This window comes from Bubalus kerabau, chromosome 1, assembly GCF_029407905.1.
Source record: "Bubalus kerabau isolate K-KA32 ecotype Philippines breed swamp buffalo chromosome 1, PCC_UOA_SB_1v2, whole genome shotgun sequence".
NCBI classification, from domain to species: domain Eukaryota; kingdom Metazoa; phylum Chordata; class Mammalia; order Artiodactyla; family Bovidae; genus Bubalus; species Bubalus kerabau.
Genome location: NC_073624.1, coordinates 116,011,845 through 116,033,725, shown reverse-complemented (window position 1 = coordinate 116,033,725; position 21,881 = coordinate 116,011,845). Strand labels below are relative to the sequence as shown.

Sequence of the window (21,881 nt, the reverse complement as noted above, 5' to 3'; positions counted from 1 at the left end):
TTTCTTTGTGAAACTAAGCCACAGAATTATAACTGTGCTTCTAATTCTTAATTTTCACAGCATTATAGGATTACTTTTGAAAATGCTTTCTTAGCATAGTGTCTATTGAAATTTTCACTTGCAGTTTTTACTAGCTCATTCTGGGCCTGTATTATACTTTGATATAAAAATTGTTCTTCAGAGATTTATTAAGCATTAGAATTATCTTATTGGATTATTTAATGAGTAAAACATAACTGCTCATTTTCAGTACTTCATCTATTTTAAATTTATAAAAAGCACTGACCTCTGAAATGACTAGTATTCCAGACATATTTTCTAACTTGGCTTCCTAAATCGGACAGTTAAGTTTAATGTTCCAAAAAAATAATCCAATTCACATCTCAAAATATTTTAGACTATTGCTGTACTGTTAATCTGTTTGCATGTAAGTAGGGAAAAGCAGGATAATTAGTAAATTACGGATAGTGAAAACTTTATGCCAGAGAGTTTTATATAGCCCATATATCAACTTTTGCTTAGGAACTTCAGATGGCACTTAGGCACTATACTTGGAGACCATTTTAAACAACAAAATCACCAACAAAAAGTACACAAGTGCTAAACAAGAAGGCAAAGTATTGCCTTGTTTAGCTCAACCGGAAATGTGTGCATAAGGCAACTCATGCTTACTGTTACTTTGCACATATTCACAAATGACTGCAGAAGCATTCTAAATATTGGTTTTGGGTTTACAAATAAATTTTAGTTAGTAGACACGAGGGTCAACTGTATAAAAGTTATTTTAGTTTCTCATATGTTACTCATCTTCAGTGTTTTTGTGGTGATAATGAGTCATATTCATATAAACCATTTGTTATAATAAATAAATTCTATTTGATTTATAGTTCTTCAGATATATTATTTTACTTGGTTCTCAGAACAGTTCTTTGAGATTAAAAAAAAAAACAAAACATACAAATCATAATGCTGTTTTCTAACTGATTAAAAAATTGAGGTTCATAGGAGTTGGATCCCTTGCTCAAAGTTGCATAGCCAGGTAATTATTGAGAGTCTGGTATAGAACCCAGTTCTTTGACCTCATACAGTATATCTTCAAATGCCCTATATTATACACTGACCATAATTTGTACAAGGAAATAATAAGAGATCAGATCAAAGGTTATTTACAAAGAAGTTTATCATTGTACCATTTATAGGGAAAAAATGGAAATAACCTGAGTAGGAGGATAGATTTATCAGTTATCCGACATGTGGTAGACAATAAAATATCCGTTGAAATGCTTTTCTAAGACTTAGTAATGTGGGCTCATACTTGTAACAAATAAAAAATACAAAATTGTATTTACAGAGAGATTCTAATTTTAGAATGTGTGAATGATAAGAGCCGGAAGTGAGCACATGTAATTTTAGCTGTGGTTATTTCTGGTAGTGCGGTTTGTGAGTGATTTTCTTGCACTTTTATTTGAAAATGTTGTTCATACTTCTGTAATTATCATACAACTCTAAAATGCACTGTCGTACATAATATAGTCTACTGTTTATTGTGTTGACAAAACTTTCGAAATAGGTTATTAGGAATTCTGTATCTAAAAATAAATTATTTTTCAATCAGGTCTTAAGCTTCTTAAATCAGAGGTGGATGTGATCATTGTTCCCGTAATATTTAATGACTCAGAATATTCTGTAGAGTACTTTGGAGAGGCAGGATAGCATATGTAATAAGAGCCTAGGTTTTAATACCAGCTCCATCTCTAATCCATTCTTTAATCTTAGACTGCTTGATTAACCTCAGCCTCGGTTTTGTCATGGGGATGGCAGCAAGCTTTATCATTGGGTTTTTGTGCAGCCTAAATGGCATGTGGGCTTCCCAGGTGAGTCGGTTAGTAAGGAATCTGCCTGCCAATGCAGGAGACATGGGTTTGAGCCCTGTGTTGGGAAGGTCCCCTGGAGAAGGAAATGGGAGCCCACTGCAGTATTCTTGCCTGGGAAATCCCATGGACAGAGGAGCCTGGCAGGCTTCAGATCATGGGGTCGCAAAGAGTCAAACATGACTGATCAACTGAACAACAAGAATCTGATAGATATATTTATTACATATGTTAGTACTTTTTGAAACTGTTATAATAAAGATTCTGCACTGAAAAATGCCACCATTCAGCATTCTTGGCACATAACTTTTATCCAGCTTTATTCTTAGGCTTTATTTATTTTTTATTTTATTTATTTTTTGGCTGTTGAAAGAGCTGGAAATTTGGCTTTCTGTGTATTCTGTGCTGGCTGTTCCCATGGATTTTGGAGAATGAGGATGGTGGAAGGTGGAAGTAAATGGGACTGGAGCAAGAAAATCACTTTTATGTGTGGCGGCTGATACTAACTACTCTTTTTCTGCTTCCTTTTTGTTCCTCCTGTATTTTAAGTGGTTGGGTGGTGTTTGGTATTTACCAAACAAAGACAGGTTTGTTTCATTCACAAAACTGTTCTTTCTTAACCTGTGCTTCCATGAGAAATGTAAAGAGTGTGTATACATAATAATGTCTAAAAATCTTACAGAATATCTATATGATACTTGTACTACATAAAAAAAATTTTTTTTTAAACAGGAGAAAAGCATACACTTTTTTTCTTTGGTTGCATCCTGCAATCTGTGGGATCTTAGTTCCCCCACCAGGGATTGAACCCAGGCCTTTGGCAAAGAGAGTGTGGAGTCCTAACCCCTGGACTACCAGGGAATTCCTAGCATACATGTTTTACTAAATCTTTTCTTTTTTTTTTTAACGTGTACTTAGGGGCCTTCATAAATAATGAAGACCTAACAAATGAGCAGAGTAGGAATCTCCATGCCTTTTAGACCAATGATACATTTGTGAAGAATAACAAGACAAAGATCTGGGCTGAGGCAGTCAGTTGGTGGGAGTGTGGCCCGCAGACGTGTGGGAGGACGGGTGGACGTGAACGGTTAGTGCAGTCAGCGTGTGAACAGATCCCTGTCATCAGCGTCCATCCCAGACTTCTGTGAGAGGCCTTTCCTTTCTTTCCTGGTACAGGGACGGCACCATTCTCACAGGCACTTTCGTGGACAGCTTTTGTACCTGTGTTAAATCTTGGAAATGGTGTGTACAAATGGTGTGTTTCTGTTCTAGCAGCATTGCTTTATTTTTCCCAGTGTTATTGAAAATAGTCTTTGATTCTTCACTTAAAGTTTATAAGTGCCTGGTACATTTATTATGTTTTTATTAGGAAGGAAAATGTAACCAAAGATAGTATTTCTGTTTTAAGCAAGTTTATAAATACTTTTTCTAAAATTAAAGTCAACTTGAATGTGGGCAAAAATGGCAATGAAGAGAATGTAAAAACAATCTTTTAAATATATGGGTATGATATCTAAGGTTTTGGTAGATTTTAATGAATATAGATAAAGTAATATGCTAATTACTTTGGACATGAGAAGTCCCTCGTTTTTGTCAAAAGAAGTAGTGACCATTTAAAAATAATGTATTCACTGACTTTAAAAAAGTGTCAGATAAACTTACCCTACATGATTTAAAATTTGTAAGCAATTGACATTTTTGTTTTTTGCATTTAATTATGAGCACAATGGAAAATGTATTTGTCGTGATATAATAGACCAGCATGTATAGATGGAATTCATTTTGATGTAATAAACCATTTTGTACTTTTTTCTAGGTTTCTTTGTATGTGTGATAAAACCTTACGGATTATAAATTTATCTATAGTAATAACTAGTTTTCATTGCTTCTGTAGATTCCTTAACTTGAGGCACATCTCAATTTTCTATTTATCCATCTTCCATTCCTTGCCAACAGTATTGCACTTTTCTACAATTTTGGAAAATCTTGGAAATCAGATCCAGGGATTATTAAAGCCACAGAAGAACAAAAGAAAAAGGTAGCAAGATACAACCTAACTAGTTACCTGTGTTTTATTGCCAGATTATCAGTATTTTTAGCAGATATGAGAGTACAAAGAAACTGGAAATTTCAAACCAATCTGAGATTATGTATATAGATGGTGCTCTTGAGATGCCTGGCCTTACACTTCCATGACATTTTAAAATGGCATTTTAAAATTTCATGTTTCTCTCCTTTCTAAGGATTATGATTGTTTTGAGGGACTAATACAGTATTTTAAACATCTCTGTAAAGCTTCTGCAAATAAATTTGCATTCATTAAATAAATGTTTGTTAAAAGACCGTGTAAACTAGAAGGCCAGAAAACTGGTTGATAGTATAGGTAAATTGTTCTAATAGCTAACATATTTGTATATATGATCCAGGGCACCCCTCATCTATGGCTCAGGTACTTAGGTAGCCGAATTTATAATCCAGAGAGCTCATGTTAAGTAGAGAATTAGACCAGAGACAGTTAAATTATTTTAAGAGTTGTTTAACCCAGTCCCTGAAAACAGAACAAATCCTGATGCGTTATTCTATCCACAGTTGATTAAAACACTAGCAGTTTCTTACAGTCTACCCCCTTCTGTGCTGCATAAAGAACGCTACTCTTATGTTCGGTATTCTTCAGACAGTTACTGCTAATTGATTTGCCAGGTTTTCTTAAGTCGTAATCTAGCTCTGAAGAGTCGAGTCTTTTTTGGATTCAGGTTTACACTTATCTCTTAATCATCAAAACCCATGCAGACTAGTTCTTATATAATTTAGTTTTATTCCCGTAACTTAAGTTTAGGGTTGCTTTATTCATATATCCAAGAAATAAAATTTCTGTATTCAAATTATAGTAAAATAACAGAAGTAAGTGAAGAAATTTATTATTTTTAGCTGAAAACCTTGGTTAATTAAAACTAAATGTGTGTTTGTTGATACTCATATAAATATTCTTATTGAGTATAGTTGGTTTTCAGTGTTGTTTTCGTTTCAGGTGTACAGCACAATGATTCAGTTGTGTATAACCGAATCACTGAGTTTTATATATGTAGTCTGAGAAATAATATATTCTTTCTCAGATTCTTTTCCCTTATAGTTTATTACAAAATATTGAGTATACTTCCCTGTCCTACGCAGTAGGTCCTTGTTGGTTATCTATATTTAGTAGTGTGTACTGATACTCATATTGATGGAACAATAGTTGATGAATATTGTTCTGTTTTGAACGAAGTTTTTTTTTTTTTTTAATTCACAGACAATAGTTGAACTTGCAGAGACAGGAAGTCTGGACCTCAGTATATTCTGCAGTACCTGTTTGGTAGTATTTTTTTCTTTTTCTTCCCTCTCTCCTTTTCCCTCAGCAGTGGCACAGCATAGAGAGTTTGGGAAACCAGGCCAGTGTCTTTCACTGAGCACATTTCATGATCCCCCAGCCAGAAGGCTTTTAGATCATGGGACAGGAGGAAAGATGGTGAAAAGATGCCTTCTTCCCGTGTTCTTGTTCCCCTGATGTTAGACCTTCACTGTGTTTCCTATTCAGTGTCACCGTTTTTGTATTCATTGTTTTTCTCAGAATGTAGTTCAACAAAAACCTAATTAATAAAGTATTTAAAATCAAAAGTTTACTGATTCCCTAATATGCTGTTATCCTAGCTTCTTATTTTAAAGGCCACGATGGGAAATTAGGTAATATTTAAGACAACATCAGAGCAGTTATCCATCTGTGTTAGAGTGTTTATGTAAATTAGAGCACTCTTTTATCATCGATAGTAAAAGTTATCATATTCAGCCAGGTCATAGGTGTTAATCCAGTTTTGTGTTTTAGTGATTTTCTGCTTGATTTTTGTGATTAGTTCTTGTGGAAAATGTATGGACTGCCACAGTGTTTTTGTGGCATATAGTGTTCCTGATTAAACCATGTTTCTCTGTACAGAAATGGAAATATCCCCAAATCATTGCTTGAAACTATATGTTCTTTTATACCTTTAAGTTATACACTACAGCTGAACTAACATCTTAACAATAATAATGAGATAATCGACTTAGTTGAGGATTCTGGAATGAGCTTTTGAAACTAAGCTCTAGTTCTAAAGATTCTTTTAAGTTTGACTTAACATTCTTTGATAAACAGTTATAATTTTGGATTTTGACTATATATACTGCTTTATTTTGGGTAACAACTTTAGAGTAATGATTCTTTTGTATTTTAAAGCATGCTTTAAAAAGATTTTTGTTTCTGTGCTTTACAATGGGTAATTTGCAGAATTGTATTCTTAATGTTTAGAACATTTCTACTATTCTATGAACATATTATTCTGTTCCACAAAGTCAAGTATGCATTGCTGATGTTTTTGCCATATGTCAAACAGATTCTTTTATATAGAGTTGTTCAGTACAGTTTCATTGTTAAGTAAATATCTGATGGCAAGAACAAGACTACTTTTGTCATTATAGCATAAATGTTTTCATTATGTATTATGTTACGGTAAGCTGTAGTTCTGGATAGATAATTTGGTATTGTAAAATCAAGAGCATGTTGTATTATAAAATGATTCAAATTGACAGAGGTATTTGTAATTATATGGATATCCTTCACTTTGACAAATAGGTGAGAAGACATACGTAAATCAGAATTTCCTCAAAATGAATTGCTTGTGTCAGTTTTTGTGCAGAATTCCTTCATAACTGTTGCTCAAAGAGGAGACTTAGCTGAGAGCTGCAAGTTAGGGTAGAAGTTGTTTGATCTATCCTACTTCTTTCTGCTGATAGATTTAGTCTCACATCTGTGGTGAAGAATAACTTAGCCTTTTCTTGGGCCCACAGATTATTTCAGTACATGTAAGAGCCACATAACGCACCTATGCCTTTTTCTTAGTGCCCTCAGAATCATGTACAACCTTATGTAAAGTGCTGGGGAAATGACAGTGCTTTTGTTGAACCACCAGTGAAGGGTATTACGAAATTTGCTTCTAGCAAGTGTTATTCCTCTAGCTCTTGTCATGTATCCAGCGTTGGGACTAACAGCTCTTTGAAGATCACTAATGAGTTCATACATTCACTTGACCGCTTTAGAGTAATGGAGAGAAAAGCATTTCACAACATTTAAAACAGAAGGCATCATGAAAATGAATTCTTTATTGCTTGTCAAGAGCTGTATAATGTATTTTTTGTTTTCTAGAACAAACAGGGACTGCCTAAACTTCACAAGCATGTTGTATTTTCTTAGATAATGGTCTTGCAGTTCAGCAGGGAAAAGTGCTGTACCTTTATCTGAGATCTGAGGAGGCTCTGAAAGATGTGTGCACTTACTGGGTTGTTTTTTTTTTGTTTTTGTTTTTTTTTTGCTAGGATATGTTAACTCTGGTTAGACATTAATGATTTGAATTTTCAAAGCTGCTTTTATTCACTTCTAACGACCTTCCTATTACTAAGGAACAGTTTCATTTTATTAAGCAGCAACCAATATCATTCACTGTGATAGATTTTCATTAAGAAGCCAAAATAGTGATATTTGAGGAATTTAAGAGTTATGAATTAAATATAGTAACATTCACTGCAATAACAGATTGGTATTTGATTCTTATTTTTGTAAATTGATGGTTCTGTCCCACCTTAAGAGTTATTTGTTTGTTTATTTGACTGTCCACACAGCAAGTTTATATTTTAGTGTAGCCTTCTTTTTCATCTTTGTTGTTGCAGTTGAAATTTTATTAAACAAGACTGATTTTTGATTGGATCTATTCTTTTGGAAACCTTGTTTTTTTCATAATTGTATTTTGAGAAAATGTTCAGCTTTTCTGTCTTAGGTCCAGTGCCTTTTGTAATCTTTTCACATGCCTGTTGACAGATACGGAAACCAGTACGGTCCAAACACTGTGGTGTGTGCAACCGCTGTATAGCGAAATTTGACCATCATTGCCCATGGGTGGGGAATTGCGTAGGTAAGTTTTATTAGTAATTTCTAAATATATTGTTCATTTATATTGCTCTAGGTAACTAATGGAGTACAATATTAAAGTAGATGTAGAAGCTTCGTTCTTGCACCATGCAGCACCCCTCGTTCCCCTAATTATTTCCTTGTTGGCGGTACATCAGCTCAATTGTGAGAGAGGGGAAAGACATCATAAAATTGGTGTCTAGGAAAGACTGATATTATTTCTTTATCAGTTCTCTCTGGTGCCTCCTCTTGTTTTCTCCATTGGACAGCAGTGAAATCAGTCAAGAGGCAGGTTGTGTTGTCTTTTAGTTAAACTAGAGAAAGTTAGACAATTAAAAATTGCTACAAGATTGTTATGTACAGAGACCAAGAAAAATGACAGATAAGAACTCTGCATACCTCAGTGTTGAGAATGGCACAGTCTAAGGAAGTGGACTAAGTGGCCTGAGAGATGACCATGGAGATTTTGTGAGGGACAGCTGGGAGATGTTACAAAGATTGTATGACTCCTGGGGAGAAACCTGTAAAAAGTTGGATTATAAAATTTATAAAAGTAAAGATAAAATAGGGTTGTTTAAACCTCAAAACACACAGTGGAATCAAAGCTCAATATTGTGATTTATTTGGTTCATTAAGACTTCTGGCTTCAGAATGCATTTCACTGCAGGCACTACATCTTTGTGTGTAATTGTAAGCGTTCTTTTATTTAAAGACTTTCATTAAAACAACTGTTTTCTCGATGATCATTTTATAAAATAACATATGTGATTATTGTCCAATGTGTATCTCACTTTTCATGGCATTTTCCCACCCCAACCTCATCTCTAGGTATGTGTCTGGTTGTTTTTCTTAGCTGGAAAAAATTGCTTCTGTTTTGTTCTCTAGGTGCAGGCAACCATAGATACTTTATGGGCTACCTGTTCTTCTTGCTTTTTATGATCTGCTGGATGATTTACGGTTGTATTTCTTGTGAGTACAATTAGTACCTTTTATCTTCTTAAAGCAAATGTTTGCAATTTTATGTTTTACCATATTAATAAAAAATACGATAATGGCAAATGTCTTTTAACTGAGGCAGTTCACTACAATGAAAAAATAGAGAACTATCAAACATATTCAGTAGAGTATAAGCAACAGAATTATCAGTTAATTATCTTTTAATAGCCTTTGAAAAGCTTCTGGGTAAAATACACCAAGATTTTTCACGTTGCATGCTTGCTTCACTTTAGTAGTTTGTAAATTTTGTGATTATGCTAGTTGCTCTTTGTTATCAAACAGCTGGGAAAATATAGTTGAAGTTCAGTTTTGACAGAACTTGAAACATTTTGAAGAGGAAGTTATAATTATTTTCTGTTGGAGAATATTTAAAAGGTTAAAAATAAGTTACCATTCACTGATCATGTGGTTTAGTATTTTAGAAGAAATAATAGGCTTTTATTGCACTGAGAATGGAAAGAATTTGAATGAAAATATTAGTTACTGTCCTTCAGGGCTTTTTGGTACTTAGTGTGAAGACGTATTAGATACTGACTTGAAAATAAGTCTTGGATGATTTTCTAGTCTTCCTGCTCCCACAAATACTAAGAATAATCTCCATTATTATTAATACCGTAATGAAAAAGGAGGCTAGTTCCTCAAATAGAGATGAACAGAGAGAAAGTTTGATCAGAGATCTTTACCTAATTTCTGGCAGTCCAACACCCCTAAGAAAGAGCATAGTCCAGCAGTAGCTTCAGTTCTTTGTGGCAGCGGCTCTCTGAGTACATTTTGTTTTGGAAAAAGCTTTCCTTCCCAAGGTGATCTTGTATTATATGCCTTCCCTCCAAAGACGTCTCACATGTAAATATCATCTTATCTTTGTATAAAGGACGTGTTTTTATGTATTCTGTGTATGCAGTACCAGTCAGATAAAAACTGTTGTTACAGGACAGGCCTGTTTGTTTTTTAAGGTTGGCTGCTGCTTTCTGTTCTTTATGTTTTTTCACTAGGGGATTAGGGAATTATTTATGAGTACAAAAATACTTGCATTGAGATCATCAGTTAAATTCTTAGGTCATGTTTTCTAAGTGGTACCCACCACAAAATCGTCCACAAGGGGCTTGGATGGTTATCGAGTAAATCTGAGTACTTGTGCTCTGATTTTAGACTGGGGACTACACTGTGAGACCAGCTACACCAAGGATGGATTTTGGACATACATTACTCAGATTGCCACCTGCTCACCGTGGATGTTTTGGATGTTTCTGAACAGTGTTTTCCATTTCATGTGGGTGGCTGTATTACTCATGTGTCAGATGTATCAGGTATGTGCAAAGGAGTTATTCTTTAGTGTGCTGAGAACTCGTAAAAATTCACTCCTTGCTTAAAAGACGATAGTGTATCCTCTTTATAACCACTCCTACTTTTCAATAATTAAATTCTTTCAAGAGTTAAAATTTTCAGCTTGCTGTTCCTTTCTTCTCCCCTGTCTTTCCACCTCTCCTCTGTCTTCTTATATTAGGAACTTCTGACATTCAGTACTACTCTTAACGAAGCTTATTGTTTCTGTCTTTGCTGATTTACATACATCCAATTGGATATAACTGTGAGCTTAGAGTAATGGTGCTATTAATTTTGTATGTGTTTTAATAGTAATGTTTTATTACCTGCAAATATCAGCATTTATTCAAGAGGTTTTTTTAACTTAATTTTTAAAGTTAATTTAATTAAGACATTTTTCTTAATTTAATTAAGAAAACTGATACACATGGATTTTCTCTGTGTGTGCTCAGTCATATCTGACTCTTTGCAACCCCATGGACTGTATGTAGCCCACCAGGTTGTTTTACCCATGGAATTTTCTAGGCAAGAGTACTGGAATGGGTAGCCATTTCCTTCTTCAGGGGATCTTCCTGAACAGGGTTCAAACCTGTATCTCTTGCATCTCCTGCATTGGCAGGTGGATTCTTTACCACTGAGCCATCTGGGAAGCCCTTTCCTTTTAATTAGGACTTTTTAAAAATCTCCTGCTTAAAGGGGCTGATGGAGTAGTAGTATGCACATAATGTCCATCTCTCCACATACGCAATGCCAGGTAACCTGTTTAAAAGTTATTTCCCTGTTTAACTAGCTGCTGTCATAGAGACAGATGATCTCTTGTACACTAGCTTGATGTCTCCTGATGGAAAACCAAAAACAGACTTCATCATTTTTTTTTCCATCCTAATCCTGGGAATTAATTTTCATTTATTTTATATTAAATATTCAGAGACTTAATGGTTTGCTTTCTTTTGCCTCTTAGATATCATGTTTAGGTATTACTACAAACGAAAGAATGAATGCCAGGAGGTACAAGCACTTTAAAGTCACAACAACATCTATTGAAAGTCCATTCAAGTACGTACATTTCTGTGGGTTTAATATTTTCTCTTGAAGTTCCTTCAAGAAGTTCCTTACTAACTAAACTAAACAAATATCTAATGAGTACATCAAAGAGAAGTATTTTCTTTTAAAATGGCAATAAGATGTGAAATAGGGAATATTTCTTTTACTTAGCCATGTATAAAATAGCTTGTAAAACGTAAATACCAAGATTTCACTTTTTCCTTTAATTATACAATTCAAACTTTATTACTTACTAATGTTTAGTATTTGTTCTTTAACGTTTCCATCAATTTATAAATTTTCATTCAAAAATGAATGTATCAAGAAAATTGAAATAAGATTTTTAAAAATACAATTGCTTGAAATTCATTCTTTAGGGAAATTTCTTAGACTCTCGGGCAGCTCCTTTTTGCTTCAGATTCCATATTGTTTTTTAATGTTTATTTGTTTATTTGCCTGTACTGGATCCTCAGGATCTTTAGTTGCACCATGTGAACTCTGAGTTGCAGCATGTGGGATCTGGTTCCCTGACCAGGGATCAAACCCAGGCCCCCTGCATCGGGAGCGTGTATTCTTAGCCACTAGACCACCAGGGAAGTCCCAGATTACTTATTTTATTTGCTGTTTGAATGACATAAAAATTTCCACACACCTAATTTTCTTTTTTTTTTTTTAGTATAATTGACATACAACATTATATTGGTTTGAAGTGACAACATAATGGCTTGATGTTTGTAAACATCGCAAAGTGATCACCATTAAAATCTAGTTAACATCTGTCCCCATAAATAGTTGGAAAATTTTTTCTTGTCATGAGAACTTTTAAGATCTGTCCTCCTAGCGGTTTTCAAATGTGCAGTAGGAGATAGACTGTCGTCACCATGCTCTACACTGCACTCCCAGGGCTCCCTTATTTAGAACTGGGAGTTTGTATGTTCTGAACCTCCTTCACACATTTGCCTGCCCCCACTCCCAGTCTCTGGCCTGCACAGTCTGTTCTCTGTATCTCTGAGCTCAGGTTTGTTTATATTCAAAGTGAGTGAGATAATGTCATATTTGTCTGACTTTACGTATAGTGCCCTCACGGTCCATCCATGTTATTGCCAATGGCTGTATTTCCTTTTTCATTACAGTGGCTGGATTTTGTTTCATTGTGTGTGTATCACATTTTAAAAAAAAACCTTTCATCCATCAGTGGATACTTAGACTGTTACCATATCCTGACTGTTGTAAATAATGCTGCAGGGAACACATTGGGTGCATATATCTTTTCAAGCTAGTGTTTTCATTTTCTTTGGATAAGTACCTAGAAGTGGAATTGCTGAATCGTATGGTGGTCCTGTTTTAATTCTTGAGGAACCTCTATACTGTTTTCCGTAGTAGCTGCACTGATTTATGTTCCTACCAGCAATGCACAGGGTTTTCTGTATCCTCCCTGACACTTGCTTTCCTATCTTTTTGATAATAGCCATTCTGACAAGTATGTGGCAGTATCATTTCTCTAACAATTAGTGTAATGTTGAATGTCTTCTCGTGTCTCTTGGCTATCTATTCAGATTGTCTGTTTTTAGTTGGATTATTTGCTTTTTAGTTGTGTGAGTTCTTTATATAATCTGGATATCAACCTTTTATCAGATATATGATTTGCAGGTATTTTCTCCTGTTCAGTAGGTTGCCTTTTCATTTTGTTGATGGTTTCCTTTGCTGGGCAGAACCTTTTTAGTTTAATGTCGTCTCATTTATTTTTGCTTTTGTTACCTTTGCTGTTGGTGTCAGATTCAAAAATTCATCACTAAGACTAACGTCAAGGAGCTTACCATCTCTGTTTTCTGGTTTCAGTTCGTAAATTCAAGTCTAACCCATTTGAGTTAATTTCTGTATATAGTGTAAGATAGTGGTTCAGTTCAGTTCTTTTGCATGTGACTGTTCAGTTTTCCCAACACCATTTATTGAAGAGATTGTACTATTCTTTTATTTATATATGTATATATTTTGAAATTTGCATTCGGTTTGGAGTTAAACAGTAGTTTCCTAATAATTTGAAATATTTAAAACTTTTTGAGTTTTACTCAAACAAATTGTCTGCTACCTTCAAGCTTTTGTGGTGCTGTTAATTGTTGCATGCTTTTGGAAAGCACGCAGATCTTTAAAAGAAAAAATAATAGAGCCAGTTGAACAGTTTTGAGAATTCTCCCATTGGCATAATAATTACATAATGTGTAAAACTAACTGCTTTACCAAAGGTATCTTGAAGTTTCTAAAATTCTTGAATTCTAAAATTCCAGGAACTTCCCTTGACATTTCTTTTTTTAAATTGTTACTCTTAGGTACACTCTCACATTTATGCTATTTTATATTTATTTTGTCTTTTACTTTCTCAATTTTGGATATAGTTTGTCTCCTTGCCAAAGAGCTACCAGTCAAGGAAAGGTTTTATGAAAATTTTTATTTTACATAGGAATGAGAGATGGATGTTTGAATAACTTTGAAATATAATAGTGTAACCCATGGTATAAGCACAAGAGAAAAATCAGTGTTGTCAGAGCTCTGAAGAAACATGAATGTATACATATCTTAGAGTTATAAGCAGATTCTTTCTGCCAAAAAATCTGAGTATTTAAGTTTGGAAAAAATATATTTAACATTAAAATTATGTTAAACTCATATTAAGTTACTATACTAATAGACTATTTTTTTCTTTTTCTGTTTTCTGTTTGTTTCTGTGTTTTATTTTGTTTTTTTTGCTGGGGGGTGTTTAGCCATGGATGTGTAAGGAATATTATAGACTTCTTTGAATTTCGATGCTGTGGCCTCTTTCGTCCTGTTATCGTGGACTGGACCAGGCAGTATACAATAGAATATGACCAAATATCAGGATCTGGGTACCAGCTCGTGTAGCAACATCTTTATCCTTTGAAGCATATTGCTGAGTGGTGCCTGAAAATTGTGTCTGTCCGTGTCTCTCTCACACTCGAATCCACATCCTTTGAACAAATAGCATGCTATATGTAGGGCTAACGGTGAACTTTACAGTCTTTTTTTCAACACTTTTATTAACGAAGGTAAACATGGACAGAACACACTGCCACTTCTGGGAAGAATAAAGATCTTAAAAAGAATTTTAATGGTTCTTAATGTGGGAATTCACAACATATACAGCTTTTTGGTTTTGTTCTCATAACATTTTTCATGAGGAAAGAATGAACTTATTCTGTTGACAGACATGGTTTACTGATCAGAAATGTTCGAGTCTGGCTAAAACTAAATTTATGGTATACAGCTAAATTTTATAATGCAATCTACTATTAGTATTGCATTTAATTCCAAGAGAGTTGTCTTAAATTGATTCAGACTAGTGTTATGTACGTGTTAGAATGTACATGTAAATACTGTGATGAAAATCATGTGGTTTTATTAGGGATCTACTGTAATGTGTCTTCAGAGGCACAGGAAAATAATGTTCACCAAAAAAATGTGCTAACAATATTTTATTGCTATCAGCTGTTGAAGTGCTGATATATTTCTAGTTCAGTGAAATAATTTGTAGTAACCTTGCTCTTAAGGTTTTATGGTCTGATAATAAAGCACTTGCATGAGTATAGTAAGTCATGTTATTTTGTTCAACTTAAAAGCCCTACTAAGTGCATGATGCACCTCATAGAATGTATACTAGCACACACTATCCAGTAAAGCATAAATTAGAATTTAATTTGATGTGCAAATAGTCCAATTTTTAAGAGTTGAGCTATTTTCAAGTTAATGCAAAATTCTCAGTAATAGAGATAAACGGATATACTGCAAAAATAAATTATAGACAAAATAATGGGAGTCTAGCTAAAGATGGAGCATGATTTCTGTACATAATAGACGTGAATAAAAGAAAAGCTAATGGTATATTCTGGTTTTTAAAAAATGACCTATCAGAAAGAATTTTATCTCTAAGATTGTTTCAGTTTTCCCAGCGTTGAATGTTTTGAAATTTGTTAATGCTGTCTGAAACAATTTCAGAAAGATTTTCTAATTGTTAAACATGATGCACTGATCAATTTTTGTTGCAGCATTTCCATACTCTCATGGTGAACTGTTAGTCACTGCTTCCACACACATTGTTTACAGAGTGAGACTCGGTGTAGTCCTCTTTAAGTGCTGTAGCAAACGGTGGTTCAAGCGACCTGTGGGACACGTGTGAGAGGGAATAGGCCAGGGGAGAGTGGGGAAAGGGTGGCCAGACTAATGACAGATCCTAGGCCAGTGTAAAGCTTGTGTATCTGTATATAAATAATTTATCAAATAGTTTTCTCTTTGTGTCTCTATGTGTTCGTGTATTTAAAGCTGCTCATTTCATTTTATCCAACCAAAAAGAAAAGGGAGATAACTAATGAGCTTCTAGTGATGTTCAATATTGCTGTTAATAGGCATTATACCCTGCAAGTTCACTGCATGTCTGATGCTTGGTAAAATTAGTATTCTCTGTAAAATGCAGATTACAGGTATTAAAGCAATCTAGTGGTAAACCCGCCCCTTGCCTTAGTAAGAGGAGCAGCGAAAATGTATATAGTTGACGTTCAGTATTTCCAAGTACCATTTTTATATAGTAGTTTCTTTGACCATAAGTCATACATCAAAAAGATCACTTAGTGTATGTGAGTGTTTTAATATTAAAATTGGCATACGTGCTTTATTTTTGAGAAGGGAAGAGATGGGTGTGGGGTGGCAATGGCACCGTGCCGTTTTGTCATAGAGTGCACACAATTGGCTAACTTTACAAATGCCTCTGCTAGTTTTGACTACTGATTGGGGGAAATTTTAGATACTTTTTAAATTCAAAGTTATTTATAAAAGGCTAGAATTTGTTTTAATTTTTTGTATTTTGAGCCACTTCACATGAAGACTCAGTTGCAATTTTTATCGAAACATTTTTTATTAACAGTCAAATACAATGGTGGTTTTCTCAGAGTTTGAATGAGAGTGTTGTTACCATGTTCTTTCTTTATGGTACAATATTCTTTTAAGTGTGAAAGAAATGTCTTTCAGTTAAATAGAAAAAAAAAACCCTGTAGATGTATACATGGAGAATATTAGCAATGTTAATGCTTTAGCACTAAACCATCTCAGCACCAGTGAAATCTATAACTCAGAAATGGTCAGATGGTCAGGAGCCAACTATGCAGCAGTGTACCTTCTAATGCTTTTATAGGTCCTAACGTGTGGAACCAGTTTAACCCCATTCTAAAGTTGTGTATAAGGGTGACCCTTTGAGGAATAGTTCATATCAGTAATTGGATACTTTTAGCAAATAAGAACTTACTTCTCAGCTCTAAACATGAATTACTTCTTTGGAATTTTTTCCTTATTTCTGTTGTTCCCAGGAATTTATTTGAAATATTAATAGGCATAAAACAGCATCATTATTATTCTTAAGCTATGAATATTTTTATTTTATATTCTTTATTTATAACTGTGCCAAGTATTATTTTGCTACTTAACGTGTTATTCTGTGGAAAGAAAAACCTGTAAAGTGTTTAATAAATTAGCTCTCCTTACATAAATTAAAATCTGTCAAAATTTTGTAAAATATTAATCAGAATAAATATTGACTCTTAAGTGTGTGTGTGTTTGTTATTTTGCTCAGTTCACTTCAAAAGATTGATGAACTGCTGATACTGGTACCTGTGATATGAAAACGTTATTCTGTATGTTTGTATCTGGGTCAACTAGGAATCAAGTGGCAAAACTAGAAATTGGCAAAAGTAGAAGGTGGTAGTATTGTTAAGACAAACCTAACTTTCATTCTGTGTATATGTGCGTGTTTGTAATTAATTCTTTTAAAATAAGAGAGTATATTTTTCTTTAAGAATTTTAGATTCCATAGAGTTAACTAGGATTCTCAGGAACTGTATGAATCCCCAAGATTTAAACGTGTGTCTAAAGACTCTAGTAAAATATGGGAAACCTATGAAACATTGCTCTGAGTTACTTGAGAAACTCTGCGTGACAAGGAAAGTTTTATTTGGGAATTTACAAAGCAACAATTATGGAGCAGTCCTTTCCTGTTGATCACATGATTGTTTATGGTTTAATTGAGAACCCTGTGGTATTAAACAAATAGATTGGCCTAATACTCATTTCATAATTATTTTACTGTATTGAAAGTAATGCCTCCAGAGCTATTAGAACTCAAGTAATAATATTTTAAACAAGTACAAATACAAAAGGAAATTGTACAGTAAGCCCTCCCCTTTCACTCTGGTTAGGTCCTTTTCTCTTTATTATCTTCTTGAGTGGATCCCCTGGTCCTTCCCAGATTGGTAGCTTGCACCTGTGATGTGAATGCCTGGTTCTAAGAGTTTATGGAGATAATTAGAAACAAGTACATACCAGGTCAAGAAATCTTAGCTTCAAGTCAGAAAGTAAACCTTAAATTTTATCAAATTTTTGGTATAAGAGTTTTAAATATCTTTATGTGGCTTTTAAAATAGAAAAATCTGTAATTCCAAGTGGAAAATTCAAAATGTCCCTTGATCTAGGTCAGCTAAGTCACCAACTCAAGGAAATCATATGTGTCTCTTAGAAAAGTTTTTGCCTTTAAATTGAAGTATGAATGTTTTGCTTAGATAAATTTTACCAGAATATCTCTGTCATCAGATAATAGACTGGTATTGGGAAATACTTTTTAAAAAAATTAATGTGTTTATTTTAATTGAAGGCTAATTACTTTACAGTGTTGTGGTGGGTTTGCCATACACTGACCTGAATCAGCCACGGGTGTACATGTGTCCCCCATCCTGCACCCCCTCCCACCTCCGTCTGCACCCCATCCCTCTGGGTTGCCCCAGAGCACCAGCTTTGAGTGCCCTGCTTCATGCATCGACTTGCACTGGTCATCTGTTTCACATCTGGTAATATGCATGTTTCAGTGCTATCCTCTCATGTTGTCCCACCCTCGTCTTGGTAAGTGCTTTTTAATACACTGCAGTGTTTCTAGTACTAAGAAAGAAAGAGGGACTATTCCCATCCAAAGCATTAGGAAGCCTCATTGCTACTAATGCTGTTTCTTGGATCTGTAGTTTTATAGTTTTCATCAAATTTGGAAAATTTTCAGTCATCGTTTCAAATATTTTTTTTCCCCTCCTTTCTGCAGACTCCAGTTACACACATTTGAGACTATCCTATGGCTCAGTGATAATTCATTTATTAAAATTCTCTTAAGTTCACTTAAGTTCTTTTCTGCACTGTCTACTCTGTCATCAGGACTATTCAGTGTATTTTTTTTATCTGCTACATTATAGTTTTCACCTACAATGCTTTATTTGAACCGTTTTTACATCTTCCATATTATTACTTAATGCTTTCAAAATAGAATACTGTTACAATTAGCTGTTTTAATATTGTTACCTGCTAATTATCACAATGTATATCAGGTGTCAGTTGGTTCTGATAGATTTTATTTTTCATCATTATAAACTATTTTCCTGCTTCTTTGCATGCTTGGTAAATTTAGCTTTTTATTATTTTGGGACTTTTATGTTGGAGTATAGCCAATTAACAATGTTGTGATGGTTTCAGCAAAGGGACTCATCCATACACATACAAGTACCCATTCTCCCCAAACCTCCCCTCATCCAGGCCGTCACAGAACATTGAGCCGAGTTCCCTCTGCTATACTGTGCAGTAGGCCTTCCTTGCTGGTTATCCATTTTAAATACGGCAGTGTGTACATGGTGATCCCGAACTCCCTAACTATCCCTTCCTCCCACCCCCGGCAACTCTAAGTTCTTTCTCTAAATCTATGAGTCTGTTTCTGTTTTGTAAATTTGAATCATTTCTTTTTAGATTCTGCATATAAGGGATGTCATATGCCATTTTTCCTTGTCTGTCTGACTTACTCCACTCAGTATGACAAGCTCTGGATCCATCCATGTTGCTGCAAATGCCTGGTAATTTTTGATTGGATGCCAGACACTAGAAACTGAGTACTGGGTATTTTTCATTGCTGTAGAAATTCCAGAGCATTGCTCTGGGATGCAATTATTTGGAAACTTTGATCCTTTCAGGTTTTGCTGATAAGCAGGGTTTTTAAGGCAGGGCCAGAGCAGTGTTCAGTTTAGGGTTAACTGTTCCGCATTACTGAAGCAAGACTGTGTGTTCCATCCGGAGTTCCGAGTCACGCTTCCCGAGCTCACTGGTGAGAGCAGGCACTATCCCCAGCTCTGTATGAGCACCAGACGCTGTTCTGTCTAAACCTTTCAGATGGCTTTTCCATACTCTTGAGTAGTTAACCTCACACGCAGGTTCAGTCCAGAACGCAGCTGAAGATTTCACGTCGGGGGCTAGGCGGGACTTGGGGTTCTTGCTCTGCGCAGCTCTCTCCAGCCCCTCCTACTCTAGCTGCCTTGGTCCCTCTGGACCCTCAGCTCTGTCTCCTCAACTTGGGGTGCCTTTCAGCTCCCTCATTATTCCCCCTCCTTGCACTATAGCCCAGAAGCTGTCAAAAGAGTAATAAGCTTGCTAATCTCACGGCTGACCTCATTTTTCCCTTAACTATCCTTTGTTGCCTATTGTCAGTTCTCAAAATCATATTTTTTTCATGCAATTTGTCTTTATTTTTGATTGTTTGAGGTGAGGTGAATCTGGTTCCTGTCAATCTCAACTTGACCATAAGTCTGAGCTAATGTATTTTTTAAATTTAAAAAAAAACTTCCTATTCTCCCAAATCTTCCCACCCTCTCCCTCTCCCACAGAGTCCATAAGACTGTTCTATACATCAGTGTCTCTTTTGCTGTCTCGTACACAGGGTTATTGTTACCATTGAATAGCATTGAAACATGTAAAATATCATGTATGAAATGAGTTGCCAGTCCAGGTTCGATGCACGATACTGGATGCTTGGGGCTGGTGCACTGGGACAACCCAGAGGGATGGAATGGGGAGGGAGGAGGGAGGAGGGTTCAAGATGGGGAACACATGTATACCTGTGGTGGATTCATTTTGATATTTGGCAAAACTAATACAGTTATGTAAAGTTTAAAAATAAAATAAAATTAAAAAAAAATAAATAAATAAACTTCCTAATATGGAAAGTAATGACAGATTTAACTGTCATAAACAAAAGCTCTTTGCAGAGGGGTGGGGGTGGGGGGGCTCAGTGACTGAAGAATGTAAAGAGGTCCTGGGGTCAGAAAGTTGGAGAACCAGTGGTCCAAGCCATCATTTCCCAGTGTGGTTCCTTGAGATGTTAGTGGTTCCACCAACAGTTAATTCCATGCAAGGCTTTCTTCAAGTTAAAACAGACTTCTCACCTCAAGATCTCAAGACTTCAATATGCTGATGTGCACTGTGAATCTAAAGGAACATAGGTACAGAGATGGCTGTAACGCTCCCTAAACTTGATTGATCATGAAAACTTTTTAGGGATCGCACTCGGGCCTCATGCATTGCAGGTAGATTCTTTACCACCTGAGCCACCAGGGAAGCCCTTCAGACCTGGAGTTGTCAGCAAATGTACCAAACCGCCACAGGGGCCTGAAAATATCCCAAGTGTCATTTTTAAAACAAAATATTGATCCTTACCATGCAACACTTTAATATCACACTTGGATTAATTTGGGACTACCCTACTACTCTACTTCCAAATGATGAAAGTGGTGCCTCTCAGAACAGAGCCTGCTCAAAGCCAAATTTCTGTTTCTACTCCTGGAACCACTGGAACCTTTATAGTTTTGGAGTAGCTGTTTTGCCATGACTCCCAATTTTAAGAATAAATTTAATTCTGAATTTGGGGGGGGGTGTCTAAACTTTAAATTTCAAACTGTCAGGTGCCTGACAGCTTCGTGTATTTTCCTCGTGAACATCTGTGAGCATCTGCAGTACAGAATGGGAAACCTAGTAGCATGGGGAGGCTGGCTATGTGGTAAATTCTGATTATCTGTAGCACCGAAATGTTCAGTGGCTTCAAGAGGCACTTTTGTTCACAGAGCTGCAGTTTAGTCAGAACTCAACAGGAATAACTCACTTTGCACCAGTTGGTATCCACAGGGATGGTTCAAAAAACTGGGCACTGGAACAGTCTGCAGGCTGTTGGTGATACTGTCTGACGAGGGAGGAACAGCTACACGTGGCCTCCCCGCCAAGAGTAAGCATCTCAAGAGAAAGAGGCAGGTAGCTGTGTTGTATTTTCTAGCCTAGTCTGCTCCATTATATATACTGTTAAAAATGAGTCACTAAAGTTGGGTAATTAGACTCCCATGTTTTGATCGAGCTATCAAAAGAATTTGTACACATTTGAAACTGCCACAGAATTTCAATTTATTACATAAGTCTTCATAACCCTATATCCTTTATTGTTTTGATTTTTACTTATTATTTTGGCTGTGCTGGGTCTTCATTGCTGTGCAGACCTTCTCTAATTGTGGCAAGCAGGGACTATGTGTTGCAGAGCACAGGCTCTAGACAAGCAGGCTTTAGCAGTTGCAACACGCAGGCTTTAAGAGTACAGGCTCAGTAGTCGTGGTATATGGGCCTAGTTGTCCTGAGGCATGTGGAATTTTCCCAGACCAGGGATCAAACCCATGTTCCCTACACTGGCGAGCAGGTTCTTAACCACTGGACCACCAGGGAAATCTGTCCCTTATTGTTGATTAACTTCCCCAGCCCGCTGTCCCCTTTCTCACAGTGAA

The 21,881-nt window shown here is 35.6% G+C and overlaps 1 protein-coding gene across 7 annotated transcripts in view; it reads left to right on the top strand.

Annotated features, from left to right (window-relative positions):
• The window catches only part of ZDHHC17 (zinc finger DHHC-type palmitoyltransferase 17), a 99,479-nt gene extending 82,670 nt beyond the window's left edge, over positions 1-16,809 (top strand). For 3 of the 7 annotated variants that reach the window (XM_055587344.1, XM_055587305.1, XM_055587325.1), the window contains 7 exons: positions 3,787-3,909; positions 5,161-5,223; positions 7,753-7,846; positions 8,728-8,811; positions 9,988-10,145; positions 11,123-11,217; positions 13,965-16,809. In XM_055587344.1, the coding sequence (XP_055443319.1) occupies positions 3,787-3,909; positions 5,161-5,223; positions 7,753-7,846; positions 8,728-8,811; positions 9,988-10,145; positions 11,123-11,217; positions 13,965-14,103 (756 nt within the window). In that variant the 3' untranslated portion in view covers positions 14,104-16,809. The other 4 variants (XM_055587335.1, XM_055587316.1, XM_055587353.1 and 1 more) reach the window with 4 other exon arrangements.
• Positions 16,810-21,881: the final 5,072 nt, after the last annotated feature.